Raw genomic sequence first — 24,636 nt, 5'->3', positions numbered from 1 at the left:
CCGGCCAAGACCCTATAATGTTTGCTCGTTTTTATTTGAATTTTGTTGATCATGAATCAACATCTTTTCAGTCCTGAAAGGGTTAAATTGTTAGTTTTGGGAAGGATCTGATTACAGCCGGGTTTGTGTAGAGTTCTGGTTGCCATTGGTCGGGGACAATCTCAAGACGTGTGGAAAAAAAATCCTGTTTTTATAAAAGTGCCCCCCCCCCCCCCCCCCCACAGTGCAGCATGCGCATGACACTTCGGTCATTCCCGAAGGTTCCATGATGTTAAGACATTCAAAGTTAGAAAAAAGCTTTAGCAATGCACGGCCTCTGCAAAGAAAGAAAGCTGCACGTCTGCTAGCGTATTTATCCTTCGTCTCAAGGTCATCCAGTCTCTCCTGAGAGGGTCTGAAGTGCAGATTTGCCCCTTTTATGATAGCAGGGTCAGACGAGCCCTCGTCAGGGCACCTTGACAACGTCTAGCAGAGAAAAACGTCAGCTTGTCACCGCAGCACCAGAATGTGGACTGAACATGAATCTTCCTGGTCTCAGCCATGCCTCGCCTCTGCGTTCTCCCTAACGGCCAGCAGGGGGTGAATTAAGTGGTGGCACAAAGAAGTCAGACTGGAACTTTATTAAAAAAACAAAACAGATGAAGTGGACTTTGTTTTAGTTCACCGCCTCATCTGCTAGTTTCAAGTAATTTTCAAAACAGCAGGACGTTATTTTTTTAAAATTATGGAGCCATTTTAGACAAAAATGGACAATAAATCAGGTCGTGGCTGATTGACAGCCCTCGTCTTTTTCCAGCTCCACCACCGTGTCCAAATATAGTCGACTGGTTGCAAAACACCAAGATGGTGACGGTCAAACCAGACCAGAGACGTTTGCGCCGCCCCTCTCAAACAATCAACCCTGTGTTGCCGGATGCATGTCGCGTCCAAAAGCAGACGTTTACACACTGCCTGGAAAGAAGAAAGAATCGAAAAGATCATGAAGTGCATCCTATGAACTGTTTAGTTGATGAGAAAGTCTTCCCACGCGCGGCGAAGTCTAGTCGTGTGCTTGTAAGTGGTTCTGACATTAGCAGAATCCTGCTGATTTGTCCGTCTACCAGCCTGAGATGCTGTTAAATTTGTTCACTGCCTGCATCGCTTCCCCCTCACATTGTTTCTGCCAGTTCATTGATCCTCGCCAGAGAGCTGCTCTCCCCTCACTGTGGTGCTGAAACTTTAATACGCTGTCTGAAATTCAAAAGTAGATAATTAATGTCCTGAAAAGAAGAAAAGAAACCCAAACGATGAACTTGGGAAGAACTTCAGTGAAGCTCACAGATGAGGTCAAGCCAGGTAAGAGCTATTTTCCTTTATTGATCGCTGCTAAATCGGTTCCAATCACATCACGGCCGAGGGGATGCAGGTAATGAGAGGTGAAAAGCATTGTTGAGCTGAGAGAGGACCGAATGTGCAGGAGCTGGAGATCGATAGCAGAGACGACCCCGATGCTCTGCACGTTCAACCGAGTTTGTGGGCCAACTAGCAGGAGCCGTCCTCTGCTGAGGGAGTGATGGAGGTCCTCGCCGACGGAGAACCACGCCGGCAATAAATGTAACTTCTAATTTTAACAGGTCCATTAATTCTTGTCCGGCACCTCCGCCAGACGTTTGATGAGGGTCAGGAGGAGAGCCAGCATTAATAACAGCTGTCATCTTACAAGTGGACCGCTGACGAGAGTATGACAGCGTCCTCTCCAACCTAACGTATGGCGCCATTATGTGCCATTATGGGTCAAACCACACACAAACACGAACGCGGCTGATGAGAGCAGCAGTAAATCACTGTAATCCAGCCTGAGACGGAGGCAGGTTATTCCCACGTCGCCGAGGGGACGAGGATTTGTGTCACCAGCTGAGCTGCAGTTTACCAGCTTGAGTCATGATGAAAGCTGTGATAGAGCTCAGCTGTCGCTCAGGAGGCTGAGCCACAAATCTCTGATAACCTGGCTTCTACACTTCCCACACACACACACACACACACACGGCACGCCTCAGTCGGTGAAGGGATGCTCGCGGAGAGATCCTGCTCTTTTTTAGTCACTAAGTCCTGATGCAGAAGGAAATTTTCCTCAGCTGTGTTACGAAATCCACCTCCCCCCCCCAAAAAAAGCTAAAATAATGCAGTGTGAAATCTGACAAGCAGCCTGGGCCTTCTTACTGTTGGATTATCTCTTCTAGAGTCAGATCAGGATGATCAACACTGAAATGCAGCAACATTCCTGCTCCCTCGAGCAGAGATTTGACAATTCTCCCTCTCATCCTCTTAAACCATCACCCCCCCCCCCCGAACTCGTCCGTCAACGCAAAGACACTAAACGCGGCTCAGAGAAACTGCAGCAAGCCGCTCACACTTCCCAACATCGCTGCCCGAGCACAGACAGGGAGGAGAAACCTGGAAACAAAGGCAAACTAACCTCAAGACCCCAAACTCTGCAGAAGTTGAAGAGAAGAGGAGCAGATCAAAGCCAGCAGAGCAGTGGAAATGACAGGCGGACGGACGCAGAGCGAGCTTACCTGCCCACCACCGCGCAGACACAAACGGATCTGTGGCTCTGCTGCTGCTCCACTCACCTAAATCACTCCCATGACTCACGCAGGGGGGAGAGAACCGGCTCTCAGGAAAAGTCAAGTAAACACTGGTTGCAAAGGCGAGCAGGGCTCTGGCTCTCACTGCAGAGCTGCTGTAGCTCATCCTCGCCTCTCCTCCTCCGTCTCTTCCTCTGCTTTGATCTCTCCCTCTCTCTCTATCCAGCGGTGCCCCCCTCCCTCCTTCCCTATCTCTCCCTCTCCCTCTATGCCACCCCCTCACTCTCCACCACAAGGTGTCACAAACAGAGTGCACCAATTGCCTCTCATTGGCTTCTCTTTTCTCTCTCCCTCACTCGGCCACTCCTCTCCCTCTCACTCTCTCCCTCTCTCAGCGATGCCACAGTTGCACGTCCGTATCGAGCCGGCTGCGTTTGAAAGTTTAGGCGTGGAAAAACAACTAAATAGCATTTTCACATTCCTAAAGAGTTCCACTTTTCAAATCCCAGGCGACGGCGTGGGGACGGCTGAGGGACGGACACACTCGCTCAGCTCAGGCTCAGCTGGCTGAACCCCAGTCACTTCACACATCACGCGTCTCCTTCGAGGACGCCGCACTGGATATTCTCCCAATAAAAAAAAACCCTCAAATTGACTGTCTTCTAAGCAACAGGAGACGCAGGTGTTAGACATCAATGTGGATGAATTAATGGAGTTTAAGTGTTTTATGTGTTTTCCAGCCGGCTGCATATACGCTCCTTCTCAAGGTTCTCGTCTTTGCATTCTTCATAAAAGCACGCAGAGCCTGAATGAGAGGACAGAACGTTCGGCCTGGGAGCCGTAGGTCGTGACAGCAGAGGACCGTCCCTGAAAGCTGGAGCAGCTCAGTCAAACCACAGACGCTATTGAGTTTACGTGATGCGTCCCTGCTGGGAAGCACGAGGGAGTGACGGGCCTTCATGACATCACCAGCCTGCCGGCTTCGGTCAGTTCCAGCGTTACGGTGCCACTTCAGAATCTGGGTTCTGACTGTAAAACCTTGATGTTCTTTCAGAACTTTACAGCCGGACGTTTTCATTTTCCTTCAATAAAAAAAGAATTCAAAACCAACCCAAACCATGAACACATTGTTATCACGCCTCGCTCGTATGATGCGTGTGGTTCGACATCACATTCTGGTGGAGGGTTCCTCTCATTAGGAGCACCTGGGGTTCAGTTTGCTCAAGGACACTTTGGCACTGTCAGCTGGGCAGGTGGGAATGGAACCAGCAACCCTTTGGTTAGACAACATTTGATGCCTTTACCGTGGAGCAAACCCCTCCCCTTCGCTGTCTGTGGGCTCTTACACGAACAGCCCCGCAATATTCCACACCTGGTTTTAAAGCTGCAGTGTGACACTGTTGTCTCCATCTGCTGGGGGTGAGAGGTATAACAAACAACTGTGGCCACTAATGCTGATGTCATACGCGCTTGTGGCACAGCGTCTGCTGTCGTTGTGATCATTGTTACATCATCACATGACAAAATGACCAAGTTCACCACCAGAATTTGAATTTCCACATTTGGAGGGTTTAGAAGAGCGACCGTGTACGGCTCAGTGATTTATCCACATCCAGAGGTGAAGGGAGCAAGATACTGAACCCGATTGCTCCCAGGGACGCAGGCTTGATTATGTGAGTGAGTGAGTGAGTGAGTGAATGAATGAATGAATGAAAATCTATCCCAAAACCTGAAAGAGGGCTGAACAACAAAGAAGATTCCCCTTCTGAAGGAGGTGCGCTGAGTGTGTGCTTTGCCCACAGAGCATGCTCAGTAGGACAAACACAGACCGCGGGACTTCATCGGGTGAGCACTTGAATGTAGGGGACGCTGATTTCTGCGTAACAGCGTCGGACCAAAACCAGTTCGGATAGCACACGTTGACACACTGAACTTCAAATTTAAGGTGAAAACAGAGGAAACGTTCACGTTAGGAACTGAATGTAAAAACCGACTCCTCCAGTTGTGAGGGATGGTCTGTTTGAACAACATTTTATGAGTTATTGATCAGGAAAGTTATAATCTGGGATTATCTCTACAAACTATGCTGAAGTTGTGTGCACGTCTTCTCTGCACATTCGTCCTTTATAAACTGACTTTGTAGCTGGAGCTGCAACGCCGACCCGTTCGGTCCTGGAGGATGGCGTGTGATATCCCGCAGTCGTGCACTGGTTACAGCATCACGTCGTGTGAGCAGGCAGCGTTTATTAAAATACACCAAATAAAACACACCAGCGAACAAAGAAAAGAAAAACAACAACAACCCAAAACCTGAGGTTTAAAAAGCCGAAGAGCAAACTGGCCTGACTGAGAGAACCTGGAATTTGGAGCGGAAGCAGGCTTTAATGACCAGCTCGTGCTGGGTCTGAGCAGAGCCACCAATGAAAGAGGACCAGGAGTCAAGTTGCCAATTTGCAATTATAATTAGCCTCCTAGCCCCTGAAAATGTAGATTGCATATATTCTCCATGCCGCCATGTCCTCGCGTGGTATTCCTTTAATTCGGCATGAAAACAGATTAATGGCAGAAGAGGAGATGGAGCTGGTGCTGAGGGCGCCGAGCGCTCTCCGTGTTGTTGTGTTTGGGCTGCAGCTGTTTTAAAATATAAGCGTTCGAAATAATTCGCATCACACCGTGTAACACCAGGCTCCAACACAGTGTCTCCGCTGTTGGGAGGCTCCTGTAAGAATTAGCTGAAACTGCTTGAGACAGGATGAGACCTCAAAGAGAAACGCTGGAAGTTTCTGGTACGAAATGGGAAGTGCAGTGCGATGGGAAGTCGTCGTGTGTATTTGAATGTTCAGTTTTGTACTAATCTGTTCGTTAGCCTGAAGAAATCCCATGTAACTTGGAGATATTGCAGTCTGAACCAGCTGATTTTACACAGACCAGCTTCAAATGGCTCCGGAAAAGGGACTTTATACAAGCCTCTTAAAGCGCTTCTTCACTCTGAAGTGTATTTTGCCTTTCAAGTACTTCCTAACAGGAGTCTTGAGCTCCTGAAGGGGTTTTTCCTCTCTTCCATCACGTCTTTGGGACTCCAGAATTCAGTAAGAGCCAGCCACGTACATTTGGGTAGATGGAAGCATGCAGGAGGGGACAGCAACGTCAGGAAGCCTGTGAGTGAGCACCACGATGGCATTTCTCTCACTTTGGAACATGTTTCCAAAGTGAAACTCAAACATTTTGTGTTAAGTGAGTTAAAGTATGTACTTTATACAGCCAAAAATATCAAATCAGTTCGCCTCGATCTGTACCAGGCGGAAAGATCTTAAACGACCACACAAAAAACACGAACAGTTAAAAAACAAAGCTGTGCTCACAGAAGCACAGAAAATGGCCGCGACCTCTGATGGCTGCATGGTGGTGGCAGCAAAACGTCTGTTCACATCATAAACCAGCGCCACAGAAACATCAGCAACGGAAAAGCTATTCGGATCCTTTTGCGGCGTAGAAGTGGGACTGGGATGGTTCTCAGACATTCATCTCCCACTGAAAATTCTGCCGTTTGCTGCCAATGAATGTACAGCAACTTCCGGCCTGCTGCATGACGTTGGTGCACCAGTGAATTCCTGTCCTCGCCGCCACGGTGGCGCACGCTAGCGCCATTGCCGCGGTGATGGTGTGTGTTGTGTTCAAAGTGCGTTGCGTGAAGAGTCAGGGTCAGCTCACGTAGTTTCTGAGAGATGATACTGGAAAACACGGAAGAGCCTTTGAGGAGGGATTCATCTCCCAACATTGAGCAACCTCAGATGTAGCCAAGTCGCCCCCGAGCCACATGACCCCCACGATGATGCAGAGTTAATACGGTGATTCGATCTGGAGCCAAAAGCAGCTGTCAGCGAGCACTCAGAGCGCTCGAACAGATTCAGACGGTCCCTCGATGTTCTCCACACGCCTGATTAATGCCACTTTCTGAAGCTGTATTTCATCTCTAAGATCTTGACTCTAATTTCAACAATCTCCTTGTGGGAGCAACTTCATTAAAATGTAAAAAAAAAAAAATCATCTTCTTCTCTCAGCGGAAAACCACCTGGAACCATTAGCAGCCATTATGATGAGTGACAGTCAGCTGACTATTGCCACGGCGAGGGAATGCGATGAGACGTCGAGGGGCCTGGTGCGTACTTTAGATATTCATGTGTGCTCGGCAGACAAGCTCATTCATGAATAGATGAATAAATCAATTAAGAATTGATGAGGCGATGCAAAGTCCTGCTCAAAAACATCCACGGATGGCTGCTCGCCTGCCGATGTGTCACATGACCTTCTTCTTTCAGAAATATGAATATGGATTGGAAATCAGCGCTGAATGTGTCAGGACAACTGTATTAAAAGTTCAAGTTAATCAGACGGTGTTGACACTTGAAACAATCGCAGCTACGGGAGTGAAGAGAAAGAGATTGGATTTTTTTTTCTTCCTGTAAGCAGTTTGACGAAGGCTCATCCTGCCTGATAACGCATGCAAATGACTCTTTGCTCCATCTGGGACACATTAGATGGAAGACCTTCTCATATTTAGCTGCCAAACAAAGTTCCAACCATGACAACATGGCGCATGGGTCGCCTTGCAGCCAGCCAGAGAGTGAGCGCCTCACAGTTACACACCGGTGACAAAGAGGAATCTACTGTTTGTGTCTGACTCATGTCATCAGGGTGAACTTCGGGAGTTTGAAACCTCTCTGGACTACTCACTTTTCACTTTCCGTCGCATATGAAAACAGCATTATTTTGAAAACAGAGGCAATGAAAGACTAATAGCTGCAGGACCTTGAGGTACGAGACGAGAGTGATGATTGCGCGAGGTAAAAACATCAATACTTCCCCTCGTCTCCTCATACATCATGAGATTTCCAATCATAGAGGGAATGCAGTGGATCAGAGCGGCAGATTTTTCCTTCATCTCCAGCGGCCGGCGGCGCTTTACATCACCTCTGTGGGTGAACCTGATCTCCATCCATTAGGCTGTCAGAAACCTAGAATGGGAATTGATTCCCTTCACCATAATTATTCATCTGTCTCCATTATTTATTGTTGTGACAACAGTGGTGGTGCGTTTGGTTTGATTCTGATTTAGAATTCAGACGATGGCCTGAGAGACCAGACAGTGTGTGTAGGCAGCTTCTCGGACCAGGAGCAGGGGTCTGGTTTCCCCAGACTGATGCCTGCAAACTCTATTTTTAGGTTTTAGTTATTTGTCATTGTTACGCACACCAACAAAACCAGCCTGGAGACAGAAGACAAGAAGAATGACGAGACTTTGAGGCATTGTTTCCTCAAGGACACCTGTTTCCCTGACAGTGACAGGTGACTGAGCGGAAACAATGCAGCTGATTATGAAAACAAAAATCCCTCCAAACCTAAACAAGACCTGTGTTCCAATGATGGCCTGCAAAAGGAGAAATGGCAGCAGATTCTGCTTCACAATGAAGAACAATGAGTTTCAATATCTTGTGCCACGAATGGCGAACAGGGCTGTGACGAGAACAAACAAGGACACGGTGGCGTGGAGGCGCGAAAGTTCAGCAGCACAGCAGTGAAACCGCGTCGGCTGAGCGACGCCTGCAGACACGGTCCACTAACAACCGTCCATCCCGGCTGGAAAAATATGCATGAGCACAGAGCTGCAGGGCGACAGCCGCCTTGCAGGCCAGTTGCATTTGTTTAACTGTGAACAAAAGTTTGACTTTTTTTCCAGTAAGAACATTTCCACCACGAAACACCACTTTAAGGATTTTTTTTTAAAGGGTAAATGAAATTGTTACAGATGAGGAATTCTCAAGTGTGGCGTTTACTGCCGGATTTCATCTTTTAGGGGAAAGCGAGGAGGAGGAGGAGGCAACCAGATGTTTAACAATGTCAGCTCATCTCCTTCATCTTCTCTGCACGGGAAGGAGGGTTTCGCTACGATTCCCAACTCGTGCTTCTCTTTTCAGTGGTCCACCACGAGCATGGATGAGCTCAAGCTTGTGCTCTAGTTTGTGTGTTTTTAGCTCAAATCGAAGTGTTTGCGGCGTGGAGAACCTGGGTTCTGGTCTGCGATGCGTTCGGATGCTTGTCAGCCGAGGATTTGGACATTTTAGCTGTAGTTGTTTGGTCACAATTAGCTTCACGCTACACAGCCGCTGTCGAGTTCCTCTTGACTCCACAAGTTGTGCTTGAGAAGGTGAAGGTCGGGATTTTATGTCCAGGCATTTACGACCGCTTGAGGAAGCGAATGCTACTTGTGCTTGTGTAGAGCGTTAAACTGAAGCCTGGCACTAATTTATATACAAATGAACGTCCAGCCCTTGAGTGACAGGCTGAGACGGTGACACAGAAGGACAGTTAAAACTTTATGGATGTATTTTTTTATGGGCTATCGGCGCGTGTCCTGCAGGGGACAAAAGATCAAGAGCATTTCCTGCCACATGCAAAAAACCCAACAAAAACCCAACCACACTTCAACTGCCTTGTAGCATCTTGACTTTGAAAAAGACAGCAGATTAAAAATACCTCAGCTGGCGGGTGATTTTTTTTATATCCGATTGATTCCAGTTTTAAGGAATTATGAAAGTATTTGTGAAGTGCAAATGACTCTTTTCTGCCTCCTCAAACATGTCAACAGGAACACCTTCCGTGAGTTCAGTTGTTTTAGAGCAGGAGCGCTCACAGGAAGCAGGAGGTCGATCGTCAGAGCGCCAAGCCTGTTCATTCTGTGTGGATTCACACGTTTTTCATTCTGGGATGTGCGATTTCACCTCTCAGTAGAGCTTTGACTGTGAAACACCAGCATGAGTTGCAAATAGTTCTGATTTATACGTTAATTATTCATAAGAAGCTCGGCTGTATCCAACGCTTGTGTGAGCGGGTTCCTTTAAACTGCTGTTTGTATGTTTAATTATAGATCACGAAAGCTACATTTGACGCCTCAGCAGCACTTTTTTTCGCCAGTCTGACACGTTGAGCATCACAAATTTGCTTCGCAGCTGGGAAAGTTGTGGCTCTGCGCGCTTTACTTAACTTGAACCCCCGAGATGGTGCTTTGAAAACCACATAAGCATAAACTAACATTCAAGCATCATGAATATTTTAGGAGCTCATTTTTCATAAAGACGTCTGACCACACCTCGTAGTTGCAGCCCCCCAGTCGCCCCGCTGGGATTTTTATCTCAGGTAATACACAACAGCTCACTGAGTTTCAGTGCACCCGTCTGTAAACTGCAGTAATTCAAACTGCCTGCACCATAATTACATGCCTGACGGCCATGAAGGGTGTCCGTGAACACCAGTGGAAGGTGAAAGCTCAGTTACATGTTGAGCTAAAGGGAATTCAATCACCCAATCAGCTGCTCCGTCCCTGCAGAGGCGGGGTCTGAATATTTCACAACCATTAATCTGAAGGCTTGCATGAGCTCCCGCTGTGACTAAACATGCCATGAAGCCCCACTGACCTGCTGGACCGGCGTCAAAGGCTCCCCTCCACCGGCGCTCTGGCCAGAATCCCCTCTGCCGACTCTCAGGGTCAAACTTTCTGAAACGGGATGAAAGATTCTGTCATGAATTTAAAACAGAGCTGCAGAAAGGTTCCTGACAGAATTCCAGAAAACTCTCTAAATCACCTCGTCAGCGTTCTGTTGCTATGCAGAAGAATTGAGAGGCTGAGACATGCAGTCAAGTAGTTTCCAGGACAGATTAGACAACAGATGAATCCTTCCTGTCCCCCTCCAACGATGGTGCCTGGCGGCGGTTTGTCAAACGAGGAGCTTTAAGACTTTCACTGTTGTAAACATAAAGTCCTTACGTTGCGCCCCCGCAACCAGAAACGTCTCGAAGAAGACACTCAACTGTGGGGAAATTTCATTGAATAGCGACGAGTTTTTGAAAATAAATCAAGTAAATAAAAACTACTTTTGAGTGCTTCTGCAGTGGCAGCGACCTTGAGGGGAAAATATAAAGGCTGCAATGTTAAGTTCAGATAAACGCTTGTGCAACCTTCTCAGAGCATCTGGCCCTTGGAAAGGTAATAATCTGTATCAGACAAACGTGGCGTTTTCTCGCCATCTTTCTTTGTTGAGTGAGTCATTTATTGGACTTGGTGTCATAAAGATGATTAAAGTCGACACTTTCTTCCCGCTGCTGATGGTAGATTCAACCTGCTTTCACCGACACCATCGTTTGCTTCTCTACAGTGTTTTCTTCATGTGTGGCTCGTTTCCCGTGACGGCTTCTGCTGTCGGGGACACTCGTGTTTTTAGAATGTTGATCTACATCTTCAGCTCTCTGAAGACGGAGCTCATATCAAACGCAGAGTGTGAGCGCCACACCTGCACCTTTACTAGAGTCACCGGTGAAATCCCATCAAACAAACATGCTGATAAAGTTAGCAAGGAGCCGTCAGCCCCAGAGCAGCAAACACGCTGAGTCATACCAGCGGCGTTACGCTTGCCTCGAGTCAGACGGTCTCTTTCTAAACGGTCCCTGACATGTTTGAAACACATAAACACACGTGATAAACATGTAGGAGAGCTGCTGTCAGATCACGGTGGTGGTCAAGGTCACAGGAGGCTGAGTCATTCAGTGAAAAGAAAAGTAAAATGCAAATGCGCCGTATGTTTTATGCACAGAGAAAAACAAAAACTGGTCATCTGAATGTTGTTGATCATCAAAATGATGAAATGATGATTCAAAACAAGAAACAGCTATTAGTGGGATCCCTCGCAGTAAAGAGGCTGCGATGTAAAAAATGTTCTGGAGCTTCTGGGTGTCCTGGACTGACACTCGCTGTGGTTCACGCCGTAACGAAGGCAGCAGGATTCAAACTGCTGTTCACTGATGTTTGGCAAAAGCAGCTGCTGTGGGCTCCGACATGAAACCCCAGGCTGCAGATCATTTGGAGATCCTTCGGAAAAAATGGTTTGGACGTTTTACTTCAGGCCGGCACTCGCTGCTCTGATCAAACCTCGAGGGTCCTCCAGAGCCTGACGCACTCCAAGCCCTCTGCCCACTGGACGTCTCTGGAACAAAGCATTTGGCTCAGCCTCTCATCTGTAATCAATGTGAAGAGACCATTTAACAGGACTGATACAAGATGGGTGTTTTTAGAGCGGCGCGTGCATCCAAACACAAAGCTGCAGCGCGGCGCCGAGAGGAGGCTGAAGAGGAGGCCGCTCTTCCAAAGCAGAAGTTTTTGTTTGAATGTGAATGACAGTGAATAATGAATTCCTCCTACTTGTTGTTGGAAGTGAAGACGTTCCCTCTTAAATGAAGGCAGCTGGACAGCGCGGAGACGGATCTGAGAGGCATCCTAATCATTCAAGAACAAGACTTGCGTCTGAGAGAAACCACTGTAAAATATGAATCTTATAACCTTACATAAGATCCCAGCATGCAGATGATTTCATCTCTTTTTTCAGGGCACTAGTTGGCGTGTAACGTGTACGGCACTGATGATAACACGATCATGTATTTCATCTTAAGCACCCATTAAGATGAAGAAAGACGCTGCAAAACAAGGCGCATTTGTACCCGACCGTCGTACAACCAAAAACAAAACATCAGAGCTCTGGGGCCTGAATGCAAATATCATACAAAAAGTAACACAAGCAGAGCTCCCAGCGGCTTGTTTGACTCGCTCATCTGAGCGTGTCAAACACAACAGAGCAGTGATGGACGTGGCTCCTGTCTCGCTGGGTTTCCTCCACTGGAATATGAATAATGGATGAGATGTTTGGTCTTCACAAGAGCCTCTGTTTGGAAAAGACCCTCCTGCACACGCAACCACGTGCAGCGTCTTGTAGCGCATCGCGCTGAGAGATGGTGGTGGAGTGGATGCGCGCCAGGGTGAATCTGGGTCATGGCTGCCGCCTGGAACGAGCGGCCCAGCGAGCTCCGCTTATTTCTAATGTGACGGATGTTTTCAACACACTGGGACATCGTGGGAGACCGGCTGGCACCTGAAACACCTCCATGCCACGGCGGAATGAAATGAGCTGCTTGTAGAAATGTCTGGAACTCTATAGGGGAGGACGGGGTTAGTTGAGCCAGCAGGTCAAACGCCCCCCCCCCCCAGCGAGAGCTTCCTTCCCACTGGCTGAAAAAAAAAACAGCGAACACCTGTGTTTTCTCTGAAAATGAGGGCAGCTTTAATCAGCATCCTTAATCAGGGAACGTCATCAAACAATCATTCAACAACCGTCATCATTAGAGGACTTGGCTTAATTTCCATGGTTACACTGTGCCACAACCAGAATACAACTTCCTGCTGTTCAACCACCACTGCCTCACACAACGCACAGGAACAGAAATGCGAACAATTCACCGCCGACGTCTACGATCACAAGCTTTGCGGCACACAGGCAAATGGCGCCAGGGTCGGGCTGGAGGGTTGTTGCTGCTGGTCATCACGCGTACCATTGTTTGGCAAACACAAAGCTTCGCCGCTGCGTGGGAAGAAGTGTGTTTATATGAAGTGGTCAGAGCAGCTAGAACAGAAAACAGAAGCTCCCCTGTGAGGCGTGTTTGCTCGGCCCGGTATGTGGAGCAGCACCAGCTGGGAGAGCTTCCAGCTCTGGCTGTCAAAAATGAAGCAAGTGAACACAACACTGTGTTTGCCTGATCACATGACGTCTCCACAGGCCTCCGCAGTCTGATCATACAGCGTTACACCATCATCATTAACGTCTATTACACTACCAAAAGGAAGACGGCGTATTTGCCGAGACCAGACTTCCGTGAAGGTTCTCTCACTCTGTCATTTCCAACATGAATATTTGAATTCAGCCTTGTTGTGACGTTTTTAAGAGCGATTGACCACAAAATAAATAAAAGCCTGAATAAAACTGCAGTCACGCAGCGGTGCGCCGACCCTGGCGTCTCCATCCTCGCTTCTACAGGCTTTGTGTGTTATTGTGGAAGTCCCTGGCTACAGTTGTTTCAGAGAACATTGTGGTTCTGTCAATGCGCCGTGTAAACACAGCCATGTTTAGATATCATAAAAAAATTCATACTTTTGAATACTTTAGTAATTTCCCCAGCAGATTCTCGAGAACTCTACAGATGGAGTGAGAGAACAACGTTTCGAGGCCACAAGATGCGACTCGTATCAGGTTACACCTACTTGTTGTTGTCATAGCTCCAGGAGTTTTTGTGGCGTCTGCTTGTTTGTCAGGTTTTTCCGACCCCTCACTGTAAACCCCTGAGACGCTGCTACATGAGCGTCCACGCCCTCAGTCGCAACAGTCAAACCTGTCCAGCACCGACAACCACGCCTCCTTCAAAGCCACTCAAACCACGTCTCTTCCCCATTCTGACGCCTGGTTTGAACCTCAGCACTTCCTCCTGACCACAGGGACGCTTCAGTGACTTCCTGCGACATGATTGGCTGAGTCCGTGTGTGCTTTAATGAGCAGCTGAAGCAAATAAAGTGTCCGCCAAGGGTCAAGTACCTTTGGCTGGCTGCCGTGACCGTCAAGACATAAAGGAACATTGAACAATTCATGGACTCGCCTCCCCCGTATCCTCTGAGCCAACGCCGCCTCTCCCCCGTTCACAGCAAGAGATCCAAACTGATGCTCTAATGAGCTGCTGAGCGTTCGGCTACAGGCCGTCTCTGATGACACAGAATGCTGTCACTCGCATTTCATAGCAGCAGCCTCGGCGCCACTGAATCACCATCCGAGTCTCTCACAGCCCCACGTCTGATCAAAGACAACTTCTAAAACAATCTAAATGTGATCCCTGGTGTCAGACGGAACTCTCCTGAGTGTCTGGGTTTCATTGTTCATCCAGACAGGTCCAGGACGTATTCTTGCCTTCACCAGTGAACCGCAGCGATGATGTGTCACACCATCCTCCTGCCTCTGCTGGATGCCTCTTCAGCTCTGACGGGGCAGTCGGGGCCAGAGTGCCATGCTCAAAGGCACAAATGTCACATTACTCTGCTCTGAACCACACAAACCAGAGCTGGACAAAAGTTTCTGGGGCAACGCAAAGATTAAACTGTTGTTAGGCAGCAAAACTTGTCTGAAACGACCCTCTGGATCTGGATTCGCTCGCCTCCTGTGTGATCAAACTGCTGTTCAACACCTTTGTTTCAAAGTGTGTACAAAACTATTCAGGCAACATGTGTGATTGTAATGAAACATCAGATTTGTAGAGGGAGAGTGACACTGACCTTTGACCATCAAAAACGTCTCCGTTCACCCTTGAGTCCCAGTGGATGTTTGAACCAAATTTACAAGGTTCGTCAAGGCGTTCCAAGAATTTTCGGCTTAACAGGACGGACGGATGGACGGAGAAGGTGAACACCACATGCCTCCAGCCTGCGCTTGTTGTTGCCTCAGAGGCTTACAAAAAGAAGTCGTTTTGTTGAAGCTGATATCGTGTAAAATTAGCCGTCTCTTTTCTAGACGTTGACGTTCACAGAAGTTGAAAGGGTTGCTTACTGGAGTTCCTCACGTTCAGTCCCGTCTCAGGCGTCGCTCAGCGGCAGCGAGCGCAATATTTCTTCTGTGGAAAAAAGCAAGGTCAGAGGAATCAGGTGGGAAGGTCAAATATCCCACCTCGGCCTGTGCCAGCTGCTTGGAGCCCAGTCAGAGAATGTGTGCTGTACTTACAGATCCAGAGGTGCTGCCAGCTGCTTTTGAGTCACTGTCAGCCTCTTCGATGTCGATGTGTCGCAACCTTTTCTCAGTCGTTTCGAACATCAGCTTAAAACAGATTTTAAAAGATCTGAAGGTCCTAGAAATCTTTGTTGAAGCTCAAAAGAGGCGTTTGTTCTTCCTAAAGATGAGCAGATTCCATTCAGCCTGACGCTGAATAATTAGAGACATTGCAGTCTCACCTCCGCCAAAGTGCTGGCGTGTCCTCCGCTGCTGCTCACCATCACAGAGAGCAGGGGTGTCAAACTGGACCAGTAAAGGGCCGTGTGGCTGCAGGTTTTCATTCCAACCCAGCAAAAGCAACACCTGATCCAGCAAATGAGCTGTGTGGACACAGCTTAGTTGATTTAAGTAGAATCAGGTGTTGCTTTTGCTGGGTTGGAATGAAAACCTGCAGCCACACGGCCCTTTACTGGCCCAGTTTGACACCCCTGACATAGAGCCTGAACATACATGTGCATCATGTTTTAGCAACTGGAGAAAAGCCTCCCCTGTTTTAGTTTGAAATGACAACCCAGAGCCTGAGAAGACTGCAGGACTCACAAATGTATTCAGTTTTCAAGAGGATCAATTGTGTCCACAATCACCCCTCTGGAAGAATCGAGGGGTGACGTGTCGCTGCCCCGCCTCCCCAACACTCCTCACATTTGGGATGACAGTCATGCAGGTCCGCGCTAACATCTAGATGTCCTTGAGAACGTGACCGTAGCCACAGAGAGCTTTATTAGGTAGAACCTGTGTCTCCAGTAAAAGGGACGAAAGGTTTGGCTGCAACTCAAGAGGGAGGTCCACCGGGTATCAATCACTCCAGGCGACTGGGTGTCAAATAAAAGCAGTGCTGGGTAATTTGACAGGATGCCAGTCAATGTAGTCAAAACATGCAATCATCAAGGAACGCCTGCTTTTATCAGATTTGTCACTGGAAACTTATTTCCAACCCAACCACCTTGAGGCTAACTGGCTTTAACTTAGCTGGATGACGCCAAGAACCTCGACCATAACCGGATACTGACAATGAGGGGAAATGTTCTGATTGGGAATCCTGATTAGGAAGTGCCTGCAACAACGATTATGATTGATTAAACTGCAGAGTTTTTTGCTTGATTCAGGAATAGGTGCTAAATCTGGGGGCAATAGCACACTTTTAGCAGCCCAAATGTAATTCCGGGGAAAGCACTGAACAGAATTTCATTACATATTGAACAGTAAGTGATGTTTCCCTGGATTTCGCACTCGAGTCCAACTTTTACCTCCCATTAATGCATATATGCATGAGCATGAAGAGGCAGCGTGTGCTCTGAGCCACCGGCGACCTGCCATACATGCATCAAGACTGCTCCTGAGACAGGCCCTAACATACCAGCGCTCATGAACGTGGTGGCTCTAAACGCCGCAGCCAGCTACTTTCATTACAGACTGATCCTTTTTTCCTCAAAAGAAGCTGGTAAACATAGAAAAAATTCATAATTAATAATAATAAATAATAAAGAACCGCTCACACTGGGATTGTGATGTCCTAATTTGCCCAAATGTACTGATAACCATCATAATAGCAATACAGAAAAGTCTTGAATCTCTACTTGACAGTTAGGAAAAGCTTGAATAACTGCCCCCCCCCCCAGTTTTGCTTTTAAAATCAATTCATTTATTAACATATTATCCAAATTATTGTCAACAAATCCTCCCTTTGATCATCAGGTCTACTAATCGATTACAAATCTGATAAAAGCGGCCTTTCCTCAGCATCCTCGAACTCAAACTTGTTGCTCGACAAATGAAAAGCTTCTGCTGCAGATCAAAGCAACTACAACCGTCACAGCCGGTTCTTTGTATTCAATAATTAAATCGTGTCTCTCGACTGGAAAGTAAATCCATCCAAGTGTGTCACTAAAAGGTAATTAGATTTTTTTTTTTTTTTTTAATAAACTGACATTTCAGTGATAGTCCAGACTCAAAAGAGTTCTATTACCTTTCTTGTGTTGAACGGAAGCTCAGCCTGGAAGGACGAGGGTTCTCATCCCACTTTTTTTCCCCGTGTTTCCAAGTTTGAGAGAGCAAAACAGGGAAGGAAAAGGGACCAAACCAGCCTTTGATTTATATTCAAATGAGAGGTATACAGGGGAAATTGGATTTCTCTTTCATTTCAAAGAATGAATTTCCGGGTGGTGGATTGTATAATATCATCATGCAGTGTTAATATCCAGCACTGAGCATCAGGAACTATTCTTTATTACAAAGATTCAGGGGAACTTTTACAGCGCGTCGCCACACAATGCAGCGTCGATTCAAACAACAGCCCCCAGGCCATTTTAGACATTTTTCAGTCGTTTTAATTTACACATGAAAGGCAGCAACATATCAAAGGAGTTCTGCTTTTAATTCAAAAGTAATCTTGCCTTATGTCAACGCGCCAAGCTAGCTCTGCACCTCAAAGCAAGCCAGCCGCAGGAGGATCCTTTTGGAGGTGTAATTGAGTTCAGTGTGTTTCAATGCACGGATGACAAACTGCTCCCGAGTATCCATATCACTGGCTCACGTGCAGAGGACATCATCCACCGCTGTTAGCAGCAAGTTTCCCAAAGGAAAATCCTCTTAATGCCTCATTCAGACCAGAGCTTTGAGGCAGATTCATACAAGCGGCGTCTCCTCGTGATGCTCGTCAACACTTCTGTGGTCCCATGAAACCAAGAGTGCAAACACTTGGACCAGCTGAGGGCTGGAGAGGTGGCGTTCGTCATGCAGGTTTTAAAGTAGCTCAGCCTACTGAGACCACTTCCTCACGCAGCCCTTCAGTCAGCATCATTCAGCAGAAAACTTCAGAAAAGTTCTACTTATCTGAAATCACTTATTTGGACCAATTGGCTGTGATAAGAATCTCTGGCTCCACCTTGTGGTCAAACACAATCTTCTGCTAGCTCACGGCTGCCACAATAATCACAATGGCATGATTTTTTTTTGCCCCAAATTAATTCACCTCCATCCTGCTGTCCTGGAGAGAAATATCACCACAAATTAGTAGAATTTACATCAGACAGACGAGCCCAACAAGTTACAGTGACCTCCGTCTTCAACCTGAAGACCAACTTTTCCCCAAGCGTTGAAGACGTTTCAGGACACGCACATTTTTGTGAATACGTGACGTTGAACGTGGTTTGCATGAAGGTCTGTCTGACAGTTAACGTTTTCTGCCCACCTCTTCATCCCTCCCCTCCAACATTCAGCCCAAAAAATATCTGAAGGGTTTCTAGCTCTCACTTTTCAACTCTGCATGCAAACAGTCTTGGTGCTACTGCCAGGCAATGGTATCCAAATGTATTAAAGTCAAGCGTTGCCTCCAGGGAGAGTGCGGTTCAAAAGTTCATGAGAATATTTCAGACTCGGCTCTGTCCACAGGGTGTTGTGGCGGAAGAGGTTTCTCATTTTACTCCAATTGAAGATCCAAGCTTGTTGTGTAATCCGATCCTTCTCGGCTCTCACAGTCTCGTGGACAGAATAATCCAAAACGCTGCGGCAATACTGTGCAGCAACAAGACCGACAGGTGGAACGTGAAGGTCCATCACTGATGCAACGTCGACTCTTGAGTGGTTCTGATGATTTAGATCAGTGGTTCTCCAACTTTTAGAGTCGTGACTGAATAAATGAAGTTGGTGTTCATGACCACCAATCCTGCCTGCTCCCTGAAGTCTGGTTCTTTTGCCCATCAACTGAATAATGGATTCAATTTAAGCTTCACTGCTAAAGAACGACAGAGTTACTGCACCATCGCAGTCACCATGCAGTCTTCAGGCCGACAAGACAAACAACGGAGAGAAACGCAGTCTCATGAACTGCGCCTGTTGGTCTGGAAATGTACAACCTTATAGAGTCTGACAGACCTTAGCTGTCTTTGTAGTTGTTATAGTTATAGTCTGTCCTAGTTTTAGTTTATGCTAGGAGGCACGTGACCCTCCCATAATAAAAGACAGCAAGACAGATTTATCACTGAACAGAGTGCTAAGAAGGGGACGGAACGGCAAAAAGATGTTCTTATTTATCGTCCGTGAAAAATCATCTTGTGAACCCAGTGTGGGTCCCAACCCCCAAGTTGAGAACCACTGATTTAGATGATCTTGTAACTGAAAACATGATATCAACTTTTAAGTCGCTCGTCCCAACATCAGCTTCACAACACATCAGCAAGGCCAGTTTCAGGAGCATTGGAGCTCATTCTCTCCACTCATAAAGATGAAAGACACCCTGACGTATTTACAGCAGGAGGCGGACTGCTGATAATCATCATGCCTCCTGCAAGTGGCGCTGGGGAAACTGAACCACAGCACCTTGTAAGCAAGAATCTACATGGAGCCATGGAGCTCATCTGTAGCAGGAAGTTGCGGCGGAGCTCAGAGGGAAGCGTGTGAGGAGAAGAACCGGAGTAACAGAGATGCTGCTGACGAACAACAGCAGCAAAAAAGATCATAACCTGAGAGCTGCTCCACAGTCAGAATGGGCAAACGTTTTTCACTCTTTTAGGAAGTGAGAATCCCTACCACCGGACAGAGGACTGGCTCCGGCAGGAAGCAGCTGCTCTGATTTTAAGGAGGCTACTTGGTGGCAGACTCCCCCTCCGGCCTCATGCTGAAGGGTTCCAGCCGCTCGCTCTCAGGCAGCATGTTGTTGAGGCGCTCCATCAGAGGCACCGTCTGGTCGATGCCCATCTGGATGCGTCTAAGGATCATCGACATCTCATTGACCTTCTGGATCTGCTCTGCGTATTTGGCATAGCGCTTCTGACGCTCCTGCATTATGCTGAACAAGGTTTCTACAGATAAGTCCATCTGGGGAGGAAGAAGGAAGAAAGAACAAGCATAATAGTCAGAACTCTCGCGCTGCCGCATACATGGACACCATCAACAGTAGAGAGCAAACCAGACGATCCAACATGACGGGTACAGTTTCAGGGCATCTTCACAGCTCCAGCTCAGAACCAAGGATCACATTTCTGCTGCGTTACACACTTTTGATCTGGCTACTTTTGATTTCATATTGCTTTCTGGAAGACACGCCCACATCCTCCCTCACCGTGCAGTGCTTCCACCCTGCATGTGAACTGCATCACTGGCCTGTTCGCACTTGGTTTAACATGTTACTATGGTGAGCAGATCACAAGTAGACGGCGAGACGTGTCCTCGCTTACACGTGTCTGATGCGTCTCCAAATGTGCCTACATGACCACGCATGTTCAGGTTTCGTTGCTGCCTATGTCACTTCCTCTAATTAACATCCATGCACACACATTCACGTCTTAGTCGTGCACTGGGTGAGCTGTGGTCACAAGCTGCTCACCATCACCAAAACAACCAGCAGGTCCAGCCCTGATGATGTTCTCTGTCCTTGTCAGAGACATTTCAGGACACATTAGCATTCAAACTATGGGGTATTTGGTCAACTGTGTCCCAGACCACCTCAGCGAGTGGATGGCTGGCTGCACCAGAGTGCGTCACGGTCATTCACGCCTCTATTTCGTGCTGACTGCTCGTCCCAGGCACTTTTTAAAAACAGGATCAAAGGGTCCACTTGATCTGGACTGAGACCGCCACTTTCTTTGGGAAATAATTAATCAATCAGTGGTTTTGTGTATGACAGGTCAAACGTGATAAAAACTGATTATTAAATTTCCCTCATCCACATCATTGCATTATACACAAGAAGCAGAAAATACACCCGAGAAGGTGGAAGAATTGAATTTAGTATTTACAGACCTTATAAAATGAACGACTACCCTAAAAGGGTTGGATTTTCTAATAATCAGCTCATTATTCAAGGTTTTTTCATGGCTGTAGATTTTACATTTCATTGTAAAAGTGCAACTAGTCCTCGGTTTGAGGAAAAAAGCAACTAACGAGACTCTGTGTGGGGACTGATATGTGAGAAGTACAGCCTGCAATCGACTCCTACTTCTTTGATCCTCTTGACGAGGGCGTTCTGGTCGAAGGCGACAGCTTCGGCACACTGGTGTAGGTGGTCCTGGTAACGGATGCAGAGTTGAAGAACCTGGGAAGCGTCCAGCCTTTCCAGACACACGCTGCTGGGAGACGTCTGACCGCTAAGCACTCCTGGGGAGAACCAAGACCAAATGATTTCAGCAGGGTTCATGCACATTTCTACCAACATTTACTTGAATACTTTACAATGAACCCATAGAGATTCTTCCGAGACAATCTTCACTGATCATACACTTTGATATCCAGATATGTGTGGGAAAGTTCCATGACTTTTCCAAAACACTCTGGCTTTCAACTTCTCCAGTCCTGGATTCTGGCATGTTCCAATTCCACTACTTTTAAAGGCTTTTCATGACTGTATGAACTCTGTTCAATACAGCGAGACAAGCTGCACCAGAATAACACTTGCCAATGGCGTAATTGCTGGTGATTATTGTCACTGGCTCTGCAAAAAATATGACATAACGATCCCTCTGCTATTTCAGGAGTGGCTCTACACATCACTTGGCTGATTATTCATCTTCTAACACAGCGCTAATGGATTGCAGCGACAATTAGCTCCACAACACAGAATTTGAGAAGAGCCTGGTGGGAATTGCCAAAAAAACCAAATGAAAGTCAAAATGACTGAAACACCTGACTGTATCAGGAAAGTGTTCTTATTTTTCTTCTTGTGTTCTTGAACTGAGTGGAAATGTAGCTTCGTACCAAGCTAGCTGTTGTGCAGCGCAGGGAGGTGAGCACTTCAGCTGGCTGGGTTCCACGTGTGGCTCTGTACATCACATTTGACTCAGATGTTGATTTATTGAAATTGTTTCTATAGAGGAAGCGGAATTGATTTGGTGCCCTGATGCACCCATGGCAGTCCATAGTGACAAGAGCATCCCTGTTTATCAGGCTCTGCTGAGCAGCCGCACCACCACTTGATCAATGACTTATATATATATATATATATATATATATATATATATATATATATATATATATATATATATATATATATATATATATATATATATATGATATTGAATGAATAAGTAATCGTTTTGCATTTTTCTTCCGTTTCTATAAGGTTAATTATTTCTCCATTATCATGAGTATTCATACACCATGAATCCTCATAAATGCACTTAAGTTGTGTTTTAATGTTGCAAATCTGCAAGTCAACAGAAGCGCTAAATTTTCCTTTTGCACATAGCAAAATATGTCTCTAAAACGGTGCATACATAGGACAACTTCCAGATTAATTTGAATAAAAATACAAATAAATCAGGAACGTGTTGGCGTGCAGCCCAGTGGAACAGATGCTCAACGGCAGCACATGTAGGATGAATCAGAACCATAAACTGGAACCGAAACAGCTGTGTGGAGGATTAAAACTGACAGACAGCTACGCAAAAAAGTGGCATTGCTAAAGAAGCGACAAGCCAAGCACAGCAGCAAGGAACACAGCGGTCCTTCAGCATCAGTGAACAAAAAGAAAACCAAGTGAAACAGTAACAGAAAACAGGAAGGTTGAGTTCAAACCCTGAATGCTGGAAAACTTGTGGCAAAAAATCATTGATACCAAAAATACTTGCGTATGCACAACAACACCAGAACTGGGAAAATGGCAGCAGTTGCTTTGGATGTGCAGAAATGTGAAATATTTGTTTCTAATGGAAAGCAGGTTGTGCGATGGAGGGCTGGGAGCAGCACCAGTATGAGGGTGAGGTAGTTTGCAATTTTAAGGAGTTAACAGTCTCATCGATGCTGAGACATACATGCAGACTCTCATTATATCATCCAGCACCATCAGGGACCAACATTCACTCAGCAACATCATGACAACCTTAAGCTACACTCAAGAGTCACCAGGAATGACAAGAACAAGAGTCCTGCAGCATTCAGTGAGGCAACAGAGGCCTGATCTCAATATCATCCAGTCCGTCTGGAATTACCCCCACAGAGAGAAGTGACAGGGTGTAAATCCAGTCATCTACTAAAGAACTCAGAAAGGCTTTTCCAAGATGACAACCGACCAAGAAAACACGTGTAACCATGACGAGACAACGGCTGTACACACACGCACACCAAGTGTTGATCTCAGGTTTGATCCGTTCACTGCACTTTGTGACTTAAATTGACAAATGACAACTATTTGCTAGATCGTTATTGTCTACATGTGGCTTTTGCAGTGCTCTATATTTCTCAGGCCCCAGGAACGCATCTACTGGAGGCAGAAAATATCTGTCAGAGTGGAGGATTTCTGCACGGATCCCTCTTTAATGTAATCCCTCTTGAGGGGTTTTATAAAGACAGCGCAGGAATTCATGCGGGAAACCAACAATTTACCTTTCAAAAGTGGCTGAAAGGTGGGTATCTCCTGTAGTTTGATCACGTCTGGATCATTGTGGATGTTTCGCATGGACTGGGTCCCCTGGGCCACAACAACGATATCATCCATCTTTGCCTTCTGCTTTGCTGGAGACGGAACCACTGCAGACACAAAATTCAGATCTTAATATTCATGTTGATGGCCAAATTCCCTTGTTTCCTTCAAACTGTAGCCATAAACATGGCAATTGTTAAATTTTGTGTTTTTTTGAAAAAAAATTGGTTTCCAGTAATTATTGAAGGAATATACTTTCATGAACAGCTCAGACTAAATGGCAAGTGGTCTGTGAGGAGCATGTAATAAAGACGATACGAATTACATGCAGCCCTTTACACATAATACATCGGTGATGTGTGGGTCCTCTATAACCTTTGCTAAATAAAGAGGAATATGAAAGAGGAAGTTGCTATGTGTCTTCACTCACTTCTACCTACGTGGCCAGCAGTCAGCATGTTTGCACCTGTTTCATGAAAATAATGAAAATTACACATCCGTCATAATGTTAGTGTTGAATGTAGGAGGAGCTACATAATCACCTGAAGAGCTGTAGTCGGAGTGTTTGTGCTCCGCGTCTCCGCTCTGCTCGGCCCCCATGGTGTTAGCTAGCAGTTAGCTTCCGTTAACGCTTCCAGATTCTGCAGTCAAATCACTCGATACTTGACGAGACACAACACTGAACGATCTCATGCGACCTTCACACACAGCCGGAATGACAACCTCAGTACCGGCTTCGTACAAAAATAAAAAAGGGAACTGGAAGTCAGGGAGTGCAACGGCGAGAACGTTCCATCAGCTAGCCTCCTGGTTAACACTCATGCTAGCGTTTACTAGCTAGCAGGACTCCGAACGTGCGGAGTAGTACACTTTCATGGTGGAGTTACGTGATAACCCCAAAATAATGATCTTATTTTAGTAATAACCTCCGATAGGACGCCAACGAACATGAGATACTGGTGGGAAAACACTTCCGTAAATATTGATCACGAGGTCTGATTGTCTCACCGCCCACACAGAAATGACGTCACCA

General features: G+C 46.6%; 2 protein-coding genes across 8 annotated transcripts in view; both read right to left on the bottom strand.

The window, feature by feature from the left end:
• The window catches only part of LOC147259383 (alpha-1,3-mannosyl-glycoprotein 4-beta-N-acetylglucosaminyltransferase C-like), a 49,717-nt gene extending 34,240 nt beyond the window's left edge, over positions 1 to 15,477 (bottom strand). For 4 of the 7 annotated variants that reach the window (XM_086209752.1, XM_086209748.1, XM_086209755.1 and 1 more), the window contains exon 1: positions 2,613 to 2,777. The gene's annotated coding sequence lies outside the window, so the exon portion shown is untranslated. Of the gene's footprint in view, positions 1 to 2,555; positions 2,778 to 10,039; positions 10,120 to 10,207; positions 10,270 to 14,760; positions 14,933 to 15,031; positions 15,096 to 15,202 lie in introns of those variants that run through there. The other 3 variants (XM_086209751.1, XM_086209754.1, XM_086209753.1) reach the window with 3 other exon arrangements.
• Positions 15,478 to 16,982: 1,505 nt separating this feature from the next.
• borcs5 (BLOC-1 related complex subunit 5) lies at positions 16,983 to 24,584 on the bottom strand. The gene is made up of 4 exons (XM_086209747.1): positions 24,146 to 24,584; positions 23,567 to 23,710; positions 21,186 to 21,343; positions 16,983 to 20,065 (listed from the first exon to the last, which is right to left on the bottom strand). The coding sequence occupies exons 1-4, from the start codon at positions 24,201 to 24,203 to the stop codon at positions 19,832 to 19,834; spliced, it is 594 nt and encodes a 197-aa protein (XP_086065873.1). The 5' UTR covers positions 24,204 to 24,584; the 3' UTR covers positions 16,983 to 19,831.
• Positions 24,585 to 24,636: the final 52 nt, after the last annotated feature.

This window comes from Aulostomus chinensis, chromosome 7 (genome assembly GCF_037954235.1).
Source record: "Aulostomus chinensis isolate RoL2024-O1b breed Wild chromosome 7, RoL_Achi_v1.0, whole genome shotgun sequence".
Lineage (NCBI taxonomy): Eukaryota > Metazoa > Chordata > Actinopteri > Syngnathiformes > Aulostomidae > Aulostomus > Aulostomus chinensis.
This window is presented reverse-complemented; position numbering and strand designations above follow the sequence as displayed.